This window comes from Zootermopsis nevadensis, unplaced genomic scaffold (genome assembly GCF_977971745.1).
Source record: "Zootermopsis nevadensis isolate Lab colony 2312 unplaced genomic scaffold, Znev_1.0 Znev_ptg000032l, whole genome shotgun sequence".
NCBI classification, from domain to species: Eukaryota; Metazoa; Arthropoda; class Insecta; order Blattodea; family Termopsidae; genus Zootermopsis; species Zootermopsis nevadensis.
The window spans coordinates 1911374-1927222 of NW_028259164.1; the positions used below are offsets into that span (position 1 = coordinate 1911374).

The window sequence follows — 15849 nt, forward strand, 5'->3', positions numbered from 1 at the left end:
GTGCAAACTTTATGGTTGTTTAATTTGAATAGACTGTATCTTGTACTTGTAGGTCATTCTTGAATTCTGAGTATTCCATTAAATAAAACGTAATCCAAACTTACACAGTTATAAACTAGTCTCGCTAAATGAGGCTTTTTCGGTTTCTGTGCACGTATAAGATAGCGTGAAATTCAAACAATTATTCTGTTCTTCACCTCTACCGTGTGCTAAACAGTGACAATTTTCTGCGTGTGAGGACGGACGAGAAAGGACTGGTTCATGTGTAAATTAGTTACATGAGACGTGCATAATGAGGCAACGCCTATTTCTCCTTCAAGGTAAACCAGTAACGTTCACTTGAAACATGTAGAGATTTTGTCTGTGTTAGACTGAACATTTTCGCTTTCCGACATAGAATCCAAGTTTTATGTGTTTTTTACTGTAAACAAGATCAAATGCTTTATTAATTATAATTACATTGCAATTGAAAATTATGTTTCGGGGGCAATGACTATTCTAATCACAGATGACCGAACTCCCATTCACAACTGTAGTCACGGTGTTCGAAATGTTACTGAGGTAATGTAACAGGTGTAGCATATATAAGTAATCAATTGTTTTGCTTCTTCTGATGTACGTTTTTATTGCAGTAAAAAATTCGTGAAACTACATTTCTTTATAATGTAAGACTTGAGGTTCTCACAGCGGTGAGTATGAAGATATCCGTCTTCTGGGTTACACAGCGCAATAACCCAGAAGACGGATATCTACATTTCTTTACATAAGTGACATGTTATAAAATAATTCCAGCCTAGGTTTCGTTTGTGGTGTCTATTTGCGTGTCCCAGTATATCATATTACACTAGCATTCTTATCCAGAGATTATTCCAACATGTCATATCTACCGTGGATAACCCATATGGTGCGCTGACATCACTAGTAAGAATTAATCAAGTGACGTGTGCTGAGCTCTAGCGTGCATTAATGTAAAATAAATATCAGCTGTGTGACATTTTATTCAATGGAATGTTGGTGTTGTGTATATCTTCACCGGTCTGATTTTCAGAAGATTTCAGTTGTCTTGTTACTTAAATATTTCTGAACGATAGGGTAGAGACCGAGCTCTGAGCTAAAATACGTAAAGGTATTTTTTTATGCATATTAACAAATGTTTTATCTTTGCGATAAGTAGGCTATCGTGAATGACATGTTACAGAAGGGAAGAATTTTTTATGTTATGTTTACGATTTACGGACACGAATCCCACATATTGTTTAATTGTGCATATGCTTAAAAAGGAGTGAAACGTTCCTGATATATCGATGTCTTCCATGATGAGAATAGAAATAACATTCGAAGATGGCTGTCTTCTGGGTTGTAGCGCCTTGTAGTCTGGGAGAAGTACGAGCGTTTCGGAGGTCCTTGCTTCCTCCATCATCACATTGATGAGCCATCTTCGGACTTACCGTTGTGAAAACCTCACATCCTATTTAGAAATAATTTTTTTTTCAGCAAAAATCAGCATTTTGCTGGTTCCTGCTTGTTAGCATCACTAGGTAGACTGAAATTTCGATGGAGCGTGTTTTCCAAGCAGTACCAGCAGACCTTCGTATGAAGATGGAAGCTCTGGTCCAAGATCTGACCAACGCACTGGAGGAATCTTCACGTTTGTCATCTCGTCGGCGATGGGGTCTTCGGAGACGTGCCCGATCTACAGGGAACCTTCGTAAGGCGTGAATTAATTTGTTTACTGGCATACTGTTTTAGAATTAAGCTATTCAACTCTATCCCCCCTCCCCCTCGGATTATAAAGTCAGAATCACGATATAAAGAAGTTGAAGCCAGCACTAAAATAGTATTTCCTATCTCACTCCTACTCCATAAAAGAATTTACCACAACCAGAAATTTTCAGCTATTATACATTTAAGGAATTGTGGTTATGCTGTCTTGTGTAATAATTTTTGTGGTAATACTGTAGTTGACTCTAAGCTACTGTCATAACAATGTAATTTATGTTTGTATTAGAAACAAGTATTGTTTTTGTTCAATGACATATTCTATATCCTTTGCTTAGGCCTATGAACGATCTATGGAATGTAAATAAATTTGTTCTGTGTAGAAAAACTAAACTCTGAATGAAAACAAATGTTATGCCCATTACTTACATCTGTTACTTTTACAAAATTATTCTTGGTTCTATTTTATTTTTCCTCATGCACTCTACTGTTTTAGGCACATTTTCCGATGTCCATTTAAAGTACGTGTAGTCTTCCATCTTGTTTATGCATCTGTTATTAGTTGGTGTGCGCACACGATCATTAAAACAAAGAAATACAAGTTGATACCTTTAACCTCACTTTGAATGTTAATAAATATAAAAAAAATAGGTTAGTAATATTTATGTAGCCAGTATGAGAAACTGAGTGATACTGCTTCAGAATGACATCATACTTATATTGATAAATGAAAGTAATATGGATAACAATTGGGAATGATATTTACCATAACAAAGGCATCGTTTGAAAACTATAGTTAGAAATTTGCCAAGTACAAAATGTTTCTTTGAAATTTTGAAATTTTTTAATTTATGAAGTTTTGATATTATTTAAAAAAAATTTCTGCCAGTTGTGTCTGATACCAGTTTATTGTATTTTTGTGAGTTGTGTGTTACTTTTATTATTGTGATGGTGTTTTTTCTGCTTTTCTTATCTGATGGGATTGGTGGCATAAAGTTAATCGAATCTAATCTGCGAGACAAAATTCTCTTCCATTCGTATATTATTTATTTTAATTTAATATTTGTTTCTTCAGTGTTTATAATTATATGTCATTGATATAATATGTTTTATGGCTTTATTTTTGAGGTTAGAATAACATATAAAATATCTATTTGCGTTACTGTACGCTTTTTCAGCTGCAGCCTATCATAAAACCTTGAGCGATGATTCCAGCAGTAGCATAGGAGAACTAATGCTTTCCCGTGATAAAGGCCTCTCTAGCTTACATCAGGTATTAGTTTTTCATATTAATATTATGTAGATGCTTTGATTCAAAGTTTAATTGCGTAAGTACAGAATATTCGGAGCTAACAAGTTTAAATTCCTTACAGAGTGATTCGGACGATGTGACGTCAACGGGTGTCTACCGTCAGCTTGCGCCACTGACTCGTAAAACTCGCCCGGTTATTCATCTTCATGGAAATATTGAATCAGATTCATTCAATGAGAATTTTTCACCAGTTCACCCTAACACACGGAGGTATTTTTAAGAAGTCTACATGAATGAATTTATAAGATTAAGACATTTAGTCCGTTCCTTACATCCTCTTAATCCGTCTTCCTAAGTTCCATTTTAATGTTATCTTCCCAGCTTCTCAGTTTTCCAAGTGAACGTTCTCCAAGAGGTTTCCTCATCAAATTGTGTACGCATTTCTGTTTCATAAAAGCAATAATGTAAACTACCTTAAAGAAAATGCGTCTTTTTTTTATTTTTAACATATTTGCAACAGGAAACGTAAATTCAAGCGAATGGCAGTGGATCCAGTAGAATTAGACAATCCTTCCACATCACATGCTGCAGTACCTGTAATACCATTACCCAGCGGAAAAAAGAAGCGAGTCGTGAAACATTCACCCAACTGTGAAAACAAGTAAGCCAAATTTATTTTAATTTAATTAAGATTTAGAATAAAATGACTTTAGATGGTGTGATAACTGTTCTTCTTGTTGGTCTCCTGGGTTGTAACGCTGTGTGTACGTACAGTGGGTAGATACCAACATCGCGAGGAACGCATCGTCTCTTTTAGTCCTGAAGATGGAGGCATGAATACCAACGTCAAGATCCTCACTATGAAAACCTCATCTCTCTTTGATCAGTGTGTTTCCGTCTACAGTTTTGCATGTGAGAGTCATGTGCCGTATTATTCCGAAGGAGCGAAAGTTTTTATCCCGTACGCATTATCCCATTAAGGTACAGCAATCTTCTGTGTGGAAAAAGGAAGCGTAGTACACGAGAGAGAAGTGTCGACTGCGAAAGACCCTCTGCGGGTGGTAGATCCAAAACTTCGCGGATTCTTGCCATTCACAAGATGAGTCTGAGTAGTACAGATGAGAGTCACATGGATTTTGATTCTGCTTCAGCCACCCACTGGTAAGCATAATTACAAAGATTAGCAAAATGTTTATGAAATAATAGAGAAATTTTTGTAGTACTTGTTGGTTATCGGGACACAAAACGGGAGAGTCGAATATCTGGACTTGGATTGGACGGAAAACTGCGCACGCGTATCAGTATACCCGTATACTCGGTTGTTGTTATCTGTTAGTTTGTTCAGTTATTTATTGCTGTTTGGTACCGTGATAAAAATTTGGGATTCACCTAACAGTGAGTGTACAAATGATAACGGTGATATTTTTAAAATAATTCTAAAATCTATAAGCGAATTTTGGCCTCTGGAGACAGGTTGTAATAACAGTTAACATCTCATGCATATGAAAATAAAATATAATAATTTGTCATTTATTGAAATAAAATATAATAACTTTCAAGTATATGTCATTTATCATTAACCTAACCTAACCTAAACCAAACCTAACCTAACCTAAACCAAACCTAACCTAAACCAAACCTAACCTAACCTAAACCAAACCTAACCTAAACCTAACCTAACCTAAACCTAACCTAACCTATTTTTAAAGTCATGTGTACCGATAACCCACGAGTACCGAATTTTTTAATGCTTATTTTTGTCTCTTACAGTGAAATCATGAGCAGTAGCAGCTTAAGTAGTTCAGAGAGTGACACTGGGATATATACAAATGACGAAGGACGAGAAGGTAAGACCACGCATCTTTAATGCTCAGCAAGAAGGGCTCTAGCTGCGTAAAGAAACTGTGCAGTTCCATGTATAGCGACTATAATTTAAGCATTAATGTTATTAAGAGTAGACTTTAATGAATTTTCTTTAGTATAGGTGTTTGTATTTAAATGACACCAGTTCCCGCACATTTCATTGACCCCGGAAAACCCCGATATCATTGGTTCTGCTCGTAAAGGTCAAATTCTGGTGAACATGTCGGAATTCTTACACTGCGTTTACATTTCCAGACTTTTTTTTTATAACTCTTCCTTACATCTGTGCTGCACCTTTACTTTTGCTTCATCTTGATGCAGGCGATGACGAACAAAGTGACTGGTGGGGTGGAGATGCAGGGTCAGTGTGTGGCAAAGGCCTCTGGGACGAAGACGAGGGGGACCAGACTTCAGGGAATTCGCAAGGGGGTGCCGACAAGGTAACAGATGCAGATGAGGATAGTGACCCTGCTTTCCACGCAATTCTTACCGGAAGTTTTGAGCACCTTTCCGAAGAGGCAAAGCAAGCTTATCGTGTTCACATGCAGTGGATCAGAGAAGGGCTGGTGAGTTACAGAATTATCGTAGATTTGCAAGCCTCGTGAATGACGGTGTTTATTGTGTCGTAGCTTGTACTCATATGAGACACGCACATTAACTCGTATAACTTTATATTATATGCCGCGAAAGCTTCAATTCCTGATTGTATGCCAAGAATGTTATATCAAACTTGGTCATGACTACTTTTTTCTCAGTTCCTTATCTACTCTGTGATATTTTTCCTGCCATTTCTCATTTATCTTTCAAATTTGAAAGAGATAGGTATAGCATCTATCTTACGATAGGTAGTCGCTGTAGTAAATGCGTTTGGCAGTAAACATAAGAAGGAAAACTAATTTACGCCGCTGTGCACTTCTCAGAATGGACGAGAGATTCGAGCGGGTAGAAGACGGATACGTGGCGAGAGACCGGGGTTTAGCATCGTCACATCAGCAAATGAGAAGTTGTCTCGTTTCCTTCAAGATCCCGGTCAGTCCGAGCTGAGGTAATAACGCCAGGTCTATTTTAATTTACCTTTTTTTTATTACGAATTAAAAAATTACTGTTAGCAATTTCCACTGAGGCTATCTTTACTTGAGCCACAAACATATTTGTTCTGATACGTAACAAATATGAATAATTAATGTTAATTTGCAAATACATATGTACAGGTGTCTGTAAAATATGGATTGACGGTGCTGTTCAATGTAGCATTTTTAAAATTCTATAGGATGACAGATTTTTTAAAAATATAAAACTTTTATAAAGATATCAGATTTGATGTTTTAACAGTAATGAAGATGTCAGTTGTGGTATTCTGGGTCGTAAAACCGCGTAGTCGTGTAGGTTGTTACCGACATATTGGAAGAATATACAGTCTTCGTATTCATTGCCGAGGTCATTTCAAACCAAGATCTTTATGACACTGAATTATTTTGATCTGTTGTTGAATCATTGAAACTTAATAGGTAATTTGAATGATATTTTATTTGTATCTTGTGCTGATACTAAATTTTTAAGATGTGATCTTGCAGAGCGCTGAATATACTATGGCAATACAGTGAAACCTCTATCAATCGTTCCCGGAACTATCGTTTTCCCGGATGCATCGTCCGTTTTGTTCGGTCCCGAATACATCCCATATAAAATAATGTTACATTTTCCCGCTTCTATCGTTCCTCGAACTATCGTTTTATCGCATCGATCGTTCAAAAATCTTAGTCCCGGCCCACAATTTTCCCGCAATGATCGTTTCTGAGAATTTAAAATGCTGGGTTTAGAGATAAATTAATACCGAAAGACGCATAATGTTTTTGGAATACGCAGTAGCGGTAACCTGTTATATCGCCCAACCAGCACATTCTTTTGGAATGAGGGTCAGCGGTGCAGGGGTGATAGTTGGAGTGAATGGCGGTGCCCATTGTCAGAAATTTTACGATTTTAATTTGGGTGCACTCATATTTCGTTCCAGCGATGCCAAATGGCATGTGCAGTGTGAATTTCTTCACAAATGCTTTTATTATAAGTACAAAGGAAAGGCTGGCGGCACTTTTCATTCTTCTGGTTCATCTCGTTTCCAGCGGTTCAGGGTCTTCTACAGCTACGTTTCGTTGAGTTCGGCAGTAATAGTATTTCCATTCTTCCTGTTATTGTCCGCAAAAGGGGTTGGAGTGGTGAGGAAGAAGAAGACGACGAATGCGAGCCCGAAGCTTTGCCGAGTTTTGCCGAAGCGCACGCTGCATTGGCGAGAGTGAAGTCGTTCTTTTATGCGCTTAATATTAGTGAACGTGACGAAGAAAACATTTTGAACGTGGAAAGTGCTCTGTTTGGTCTAAAACGTAAAGTTTCGACAAACCAGTTGTCCATTAAAGACTTTTTTGGTAAAAAGAAGTAACTTTGAAAGAGAAACATTGTTTTTTTTAAATTTTTAATGCTTTCCCGCATCTATCGTTTTCCCGCATCTATCGTTTTCCCGCATTCATCGTTTTTATTTCCCACCCCCGCCGAAAACGATGCATCGAGGTTTCACTGTAGTGCTTTTAATACTTGTTATACTCCGCTTTACATCGTTTCTTTCGTATAGAAGTGCCTTTATTTTCAATTTTTGTACACAGGCTTCACCCAATGCAGAAACAGGAACTAGATCAGCTATGCCACTTAGCAAACCTTTACTCTCTCCAAATGACAAGTGACCCAAACCGCCGGACCTGCGCTGTTCTTACCAAAACCAGGTACAGTAAAACCTGTATTTTACATTTTCTTAAGGGTCCAATTACAGTAGGTATAAAATCCAAGTAATTCTTTATATGACCTCTGCAGAGAAGCTGGCGTATTCCCCTATATCAGAGACGCAGAAATTGACGTAAATGCCGAGAGGCTTCTTAAATTTGTAATAGAGTGTTGTTTGATTGTATTTTCCTTTTAACTTCTACAGTACATAGGTCCTTGTTGGGGGTTGTGACTGCATTATCACCATCATCATTATCTGCATTATACATGAGAACTTCCTGTTCCTTCAGTATTCATTTAAAAGTTTTTTCACGGAAATTGACATTGATCAGATATTCAGTGAGAGACGTATAACAGAATATTCAGGCCATCATATAAGGTGGTATTTTTTATATAATTAAGTAACTCTATGGAACAAGAATTCCTTTATGAGAAGCCGAGAAGCATTTATATGTTCAGGAAATTTCCTACCTTATGCAGATTTGAAAGGCTCATTAATGCGTTCATAAAGACTGCCAAGTCTTGTCTTTCTTAGAAATATTCCTACAACACTATAACGAGGCTGCAGAAAAAAGTCCCAGCCGACAAGTCTTGGCACTAGCAAAGATTGTTACGACCAACACTTATGCAGACAGGGTGGCCAGGTGGTTGGAGGGAAATGTAACAACTTTATGCAGATGTGTGGGCAAATCTATGGAATATTTTCCCACAGCCTCAGGAGAGTCAGGTAGTCGTACCGTCATCATCATCACCACCAGATTGATTCGTCTGGTATGTTTTATGGACTTTTGTATGCACCGATCTGGTTCGGTGGTTTTTAAACTATTATGTTAACACAACTTCCATGTATTAGTATCTTGTTTAACTGTGAATCGGTGTTCCCTACTGGATGTGATGGCAGGAACACGATGCAGGCTGTCCGTGTGGACCAAGTTCGTCTCACAAGGCTACAAGCTCGACTTCATCATCTCAGTGACTTCAAGAGAAGGCGGAAGATGCCTCCTGGCACCGGAGCCTCAAACATGTCATCACATCCTCCTCTAGGTAAGTTTTGTTTGCACGTGAACTAGTATAACACCTGTCTTCAGGGTTGTAGTGCCATGTTTATTGGTGTGTGAGGAGCTTGCTGCCTCGATTATCAGGGCAGTCGCTCTGATGATGGCAGTAAACTTCTACCAGGCAACATAACAACCCAGAAGACAGGCATCTACATACTTGTTGCCATGGGAACCTGAAATTTTACATGTTGAATATTGTCAGTGTTTTAATTTTAGTGTAAACTATCGGTTTCTTCTTCTTCTTCTTCTATGGCTCTCCGGTCCGTATTTGGTCCATGGCCTCCTCATTTCACCACTTCCATTCGGTCCTCTGTTAGGTCCGTCTGTCGGAGGCTTTGATCGAGGTTTCAAAACATCTTCCTTTTTACGGCGCAAGATTGTTAGCCTTGCCACCAACCCCCAACCTGGAGGACCAGGGTACCTGTCTTAGTCTGACCTCTCCCCCTTGACCAATCTGGCTAGGGAGGCCCTACCAGTAGCTATGCTACCGCCAGCATAGCTCTTGGGGTCACCAAGGTACTCGAGCCCCACCACCACAAGGTGCAGGTACCATTAAGTTTAGTAGTATAAAATTAAGCGGTCACCTGAAGGTAGGAGTGCGGCCAGGTACAAAACTTTAATGCGTTGACCAAAACCATTCAGGTGCACAAATATTTCGATTTAGCAAAATTAATAAAAATATTAACAATTTCTTAACGTGATCAGATTAGGAAAAGGCAGTCTGTGGAAGAATAGCATCTTCCCATTTATGGTGTTCAAAATTATCAATGATCTATAACTTTAATGAATCATTTTCACCCTTCTCTGTGCTCTGCAGTTAGTTGAAAGCTATTAACATTCCCAGAAATTTTGTGACTCTGCAATTTATTGTTTCCTGTAGACGTAGGGAGTTCCGCACTGCCAATTCCTGAGACTAACCTCGGGAATCAGATGCTCCGTGGGATGGGCTGGGAGCCTGGTACTGGGCTCGGTGCACAAAGTAATGGCATCCAGGAGCCAATTGTAGCAGCAGTCCGCCCAAAATATGTTGGTCTCGGCCACAATCCAAACTACAAATCAAGTTGAAAAGTTGATTGGTGATATTGGTGTATATGACTTAATTCATAAATGTTGAAAAAGCTAAAAAATTAGCTTTAAAGGATAAATTGAAAATGTTTTATAGGCAGATAAGAATGGCACTAAATGTAATCATGTCATATGTAGAAAGTTAGATTCCGTTCTCTCGCTGTCTCCTCTCCCTCCCTGTAATGAGACTGTTTTGCTCAAAGGACTTTTGTATTCATATTAATTTAGATATTGGTTTTAAACTCTGATTTAAATGTAATACGGAAAATGAAATTTTTGAAGACAATCTCGTCAGTTGTTTATATTAAGCTGCTGTCAGACTGAAATATTCTCTGATGATTTTGTTGGATACAATATATTATTATACTATCTCATATCATGGAACAGAGTGTTTCGTGATCAGCTTTTAGTCAGTCAGCTAGTAAAGAAATTCCCTGCCTTTTATGTTACCAAAAAGTTCATTACTATGTCCACAAGGGCCCATCATTTTACTTTTAATTACTCGTAATGTTTTTTCCCTCCTCATAGTGAAAGAACATCCTTTATCTGAAGCTTACTGCTGTCCGTAGGTGCCCTGTAGCGGCTTGGGCACTCATTGAACGATTTCAACGAGTGCTGAGCACCTCCTCAACTTCCCATCCGTACAGTTGAATTTTTAAACCATTTCCCCATAATTATTTTTGAATCGTCATACGTAGGTACTCATTTGAGCCTGGAAAATATTTTGTTGATTGTATAAAGCGTGCCATAATGTTTGTTGTCTCCACGCTTTTGATGGGCAGTGGAGCCAGTTGAGTTGCATGTGGTCAGTTTTGTTTCGGCTAAGGAGATTCTTCATTCTGTTGTTTGTTTGTTTTTCTTTCTTTCCCCGATGGCCCTTTGTTAGCTGCATTTTGATTCCTTTGAGATTGTCTCCTGGGGGAGTTTATAATGCGAAACTGAGCACCTTCTGAAATTTTGGAGTCAGTGCCCGAGCTACAGTCAGCATGTCAGCAAAAGAATGTGATGATAAATTTTGGAAACAGTAAGCACAGGTCTGTCAGAAATAAACTTCCGTTATGTTAGCTGCTTCAAGAAGTTAATTTATGCCGTGCTGGAATCTGACGGGTGGAGAGCTGACAGAACTAACCCTCACATTGTACTTTTGAAGTGAGAATTTTGTATGCTTTCTTTATCATCTAAATTCTTAAGCTGGAATAAGTTGCGTTTAGAAACAAGTTGCACAAGATAAACTTATTTTGAAGTCACCTATTTTCCCATTAAATTATTAGAAGTACAGATGTTGGAAATAAACTCGTAGACGTTTACTTTATCTGGAAATGTGCATCATTGTACCACAATTTTTGTATTGTATATTATTTTTTTTTAAAAAAAATTGTTATGCTGCTGACAAGATTAACTTTTAAGGTTTGCAGCACATTTCATCAGTGTCATTGCTTCCTTCCTATAAAATGTTTTACACATTACAGACTGCCACATTTTTCTCTTTTATGCGCCACAACTTTTAACTTTGGTTAAATATAACTGAAGAATATATGAATATCTTATTCTAATCAAGGATTTCTCATTGAGAATTAATTATGTATGTCTCCTTTTAAGTATTTTAAAAAAGACTTGTTTATGTATTGGGGTAAAAACAAAGCAAATAAGTGTATTGCAAATGTAAGTTTTATATGACGAGCGAGTAATTTGAGATTTTTATTTGCATGAAGTCGTTAATTCCCCATTCTGTGGAACTAACGGTGTTGCAGTGAGGATATTAAATACCGTGTTTTAATTTGTTTATTTATATTTTAAATATTTTATTATTAGAGCAGTATCTTTGTATATAAATGTATTATAATAGGTACTCATTGAATTCAGACTGTATCAACTTGGTTTTCTCCATTATATGGTGAAAGTAAATTATTGTTATTTAAGTGATGATTCTTTAGCGTGAATAAATAAAAGAGTCATCTTATACACACTTTTATAGAGTTTTATAATTATCAAGTATTACAAATAATAATTACACTTAAAATGTATTAATCTGAGATGAAGCTACTGAATGGTGATGCTTGTGTAGTAATGAAGTATTTTTCAACAAGTTTTGAATGTTTATGAAGGTATTTATATTTGTAAAATATATTTTAATATAATTTAACTGTACATGTATTTTATGTATGATCTGTATATATATAGTATACATTATTTGCTGTAGTGTTTACTGCGTTCATTGTAGGAGTGCCCTTTTCAGGTAAGGGAGCCACTGATTGTTGTTGTCAGTCTGTCGGCAGCTGAGGAGTTGCGGACAAAGACTCAGTGACTCATGTTATTTCTTTGTACAGCCTGATAGAGAACATCAGTCACCTTGATGGATCATTTTTATGGTTTCAGTTGCCATTGTGAGTGTAGTTACTGATGAGGCATTTTTAATTGATACTAGATTGCATAATGATGAACAGTTTTAATTGTAATTGTTATCTGTGATAGCTGATGACAGTATTCTGTCAATATGATTGTAAAACTGTAAAAAATGTGTGTATAAGGTGAGTGTTTTATTTATTCAGTGACTTATTTTGATTGTGTTTCTGCCTTTATTATTTTCATTTAATTTTAGTGAGCTTTTTCGAATTATGATTAAGCAAATGGACCTAATTATGAGAAACAATTCAATTTTAGTGTACTAGATAGTCGATTTTGAAATATTTAATTGTTTTAGACTTTGTGTCATTTTTTACAAAAAAACATTAATTGAATGAGTAAGGGGGACAAATTCATTAAAAATAGACTTTTGTTTTAACATTATCCATATTATTATTAAATATTTATATTACTTGCTTTCTGTTTTTTAGTTTTAAATCTTAAAACTTCCAGCAGCCAATGAAATGAATGTGTGAATGATTTATGAGATGTAAAAAAAAGCTCCTGTTAATGTAGGTTAAACTCAATTTTACATTACTTCAAAAAATCCCTTAAATCGTTTACTGTGGTAACTTGTGAATTATTCTGTAAGTACTCTCGTCACGTCATACAAAATGAATATGATGCTTTGACCATCCATGACATTGGTTGAAGTTGACGTCTTTATCAGTTCGTGATTCACCGTCTTCCTTTCATTGATATATAGTTTGAACTACTCTAAGAACCATTAAAAACTATCCTTAAATATTACCTCGCTGTTCATTGGGTGTTACAGAACTTGTTTATTTTTTTGTTTTTATTTTAAATATTTGCACAGCATTTTTCCTTCCATCCTTTTCCTCCTCAGTTCAGTTAGGATGGTGTATCATAACTGATGTTAAGTAGACGTCGATGTACGACTTCTTGACCGATGCAAAAATTGGAACAGTGAGAATGAATAGTTCGCAATTTACAAGTCAAGGATTGATATATGTGGTGATCTCATAAGCTTGTTTCTCTTAGAAAAGTAGTTTATATAAGTCCAAATAAAAGCAGGAATATACTCTGATGATATAACCTCTGCTTCGAAAAGGTTGTGAACTCAAACATATATGAAGTGGTATCATATGACTGATTTTATTTTACCAGATTTAAGGTTTAAGGAATGTTTGTGGAAAGGTCTGGGCAAGATTTTAATTTTTACGTGTTTTTTTATTTTCTTTATGTTTGTTTTAACATAGACTCCTAACATCTTTATCTTTTTTTTAACAGAATAATATATATTATACCCACATTTGACAACTGGTTTATGAAGGTTTACGTAATAGTGAAATCAGGTTTATGTTTGCTCAGTATTGTATTTGGTATTAACTCTGTTTGTAGACACATGTAATGGGTGTGTGTGAAACATTTATCTGTCATTTTAATATATATGAATTCAATTGAATTTCTTGTAAATTGATTTATGATATAATTTACCAGGTACTGATACTCGGTTCTTCTCGACTGTGGGATGTGAAGTGTATCGAGGAAAAGATTATTATTGAAAGAGGGAATGTGAATTTATTCTCTTGGCATGGATCAGTTGGTAGCATTGGAATGTTTTCACTTTTTCGTCAGGTGTGTTGCCTGTATTATGGGATCGTACTGAGCAGTGTGGAAGTTGGAAATCATAGGTGGAATTTCCGTGGTTTTATCTCAAGAATGTGGCATTTCTTAATCTATATTAATATACGGATAATGAAGGGCTTTCATAACATCGTCTGTTCCTACAGTCAAAAGTGTCGATGTGGATTCTAATAAAAACTGATTTTGTTTTGAATAATCTTTTGTTTACACTTAGTTTTTAATTTATTATAGTCAAAATCAAGATTATAAAAGCTGTTTAGCATGAAACAAAAGTAACATACTGTTTATCAGAATTGCCATGTTGCTTTGTATGAGAAATCAAGGTGAAATTTTACTATAATTTGGTATAAAAATTGTCATAATAATAAGCAGTTGGTTGTTTGAATATTTCAGCATGGACACAAACTGTACAGTGATCACTCATATTAATAATAAACATTTGCTGACAGGCAGAAGATCACAAAACAAACATTTGAAAGTGTACCGGTTCAAAGGATTTTATAAGTAATTTTTCTTATATATACTGTGAGCCCTAATGTGGTTACATGGCAGGTTACAAGCTTTTTTCTGTATTTGAAATTGACAGATGAATGTGAGCATTACATGAAAGATGTTACAGTCCAGTGTCTCTTTCAGAAATAAACTAATCCAAATGTTTCACATTGTAGCCTCATCATTATCACAGGAAATGCATTGTGAATGTTATCTGTAAGTATCTAGAAGATGAATAACAAAAAATAAACAACAAATTACATACATAAATACATTACAATCAAAATTGTTGTGTTAAGGGTCATTTTTGGCTTCAATTTTAATCATAATTTTCAAAATAGGGCTAAAATGTGTCCATGGGGACTATCACAGTGTTAGGTTATGTACAGATATTGCAACTTTTCTGTAAGATACTTTTTGGTATATTTAAGAATTAATTACTTTAATTCCAAATTCAGTGTTTGCCTTGTTTTTGGAATTAATTATATTAATTCCAAATTCAGTGTTTGCCTTGTTTTTGGATAATGAATTTTCTTGTTTAAAAGGTGCCTGCATAAAAACCTTTACCAATGAGTGTCTTCCAACTTCGAGAAATGTTCTTCATTTTAAGGCTGACACATTCTTGTTTAGTCTTCTGATATTATTATTACTTTGGGTTGATTCAAGGGCTTTGTTCTTACATGAAACTAAGTTAACATCCTTTGGTCAACCCAAAACATTCTTAATTTACATCATGGTCTTGTGGATTCTGACATACGTAATCTTATAGAGGTTATCAACATTTAAAAGGAACCTTTTGCCTCCATTTTCACTTTAAATTGAATAAAGGTGGAAGCAGGTTTTCATCTGAAATGTTGGTAACCACCTGCCAGACTGTATGGTGTGACAACCAAGAAGACTGTATTTTGGATTCTGCCTGCTGTCAAAACAATCTAGGTATGTGTATAAATTTCCTGTTCGCCACTGTGAAGGTTAAGGCAGTGAAGAATTATTGCAGATTCCATTGCTACATTGGCCATGCTCCCTATAGGATATTTCACATTCAAGAACAAATCTTGATATCTTTATGATAGTAAGTGGCTAAATTCGTGCCTCCGCTGTTAATTAGCTTAATTTACAGTGCATCGTCATGCAGGACAGTATTTAACATAGAAATTCCCGAGATGTTTGCACACCAATGACGTAATACGTAGCAATAAAAGAACATATGCATCAGTTTGTAATAGATATCCTTCCTGTATGTATGCTGAGTATGTTTAATAAAAATTCAACTTTATTTTAGTTATTATGTCACAGTGTAAGATCTTTCTGTGTTGAATATATTTTGTGCGTGCATGTGCTTATGTTTGTACATGTACTCACTGGAATGACCGTGCAAATTAGGTTATGTTATCACATTTCAGTTTTATGAGTGTAAATTTTCTTTGAAATAAAATGTGTATTCTTAATGTTTGCAGAGGTTAGGTATGACAATTTGATCTGATGGATATTATTGTATTGTGGTAGACAATATTGATAAAGGATTTCTTGTTTAATTTGTGTATCACATGATTAATATTTGCTGATTCTTCTGTACTTGAACTACAATTATTTTATAAGAGGAACTTAAACTGATGATGC

The 15849-nt window shown here is 35.8% G+C and overlaps 1 protein-coding gene and 1 long non-coding RNA gene across 5 annotated transcripts; one reads left to right on the forward strand and one right to left on the reverse strand.

Annotated features, from left to right (window-relative positions):
- Nucleotides 1–191: 191 nt before the first annotated feature.
- On the forward strand, nucleotides 192–15764 carry LOC110841356 (G patch domain-containing protein 2). Of its 4 annotated transcripts, none has more exons than XM_022086839.2 (12): nucleotides 192–320; nucleotides 1495–1708; nucleotides 2898–2992; nucleotides 3093–3241; nucleotides 3492–3632; nucleotides 3953–4132; nucleotides 4742–4818; nucleotides 5156–5400; nucleotides 5755–5879; nucleotides 7489–7605; nucleotides 8505–8647; nucleotides 9542–15764. In XM_022086839.2, exons 2-12 carry the CDS (start codon nucleotides 1555–1557, stop codon nucleotides 9724–9726), a joined length of 1611 nt encoding a protein of 536 aa, XP_021942531.1. In that variant the 5' UTR covers nucleotides 192–320; nucleotides 1495–1554; the 3' UTR covers nucleotides 9727–15764. The 4 variants fall into 4 exon arrangements, with proteins under 4 accessions (XP_021942531.1, XP_087215804.1, XP_021942530.1 ...); XM_087359678.1 differs by lacking the exons at nucleotides 192–320; nucleotides 9542–15764 and adding exons at nucleotides 943–1126; nucleotides 8979–9279; XM_022086838.2 differs by lacking the exon at nucleotides 192–320 and adding an exon at nucleotides 944–1126.
- On the reverse strand, nucleotides 3024–14845 carry LOC110841362 (uncharacterized). The gene is made up of 4 exons (XR_002547182.2): nucleotides 14740–14845; nucleotides 13588–14694; nucleotides 9580–9710; nucleotides 3024–4129 (listed from the first exon to the last, which is right to left on the reverse strand). It is a non-coding gene; the product is annotated as an uncharacterized LOC110841362 (long non-coding RNA).
- Nucleotides 15765–15849: the final 85 nt, after the last annotated feature.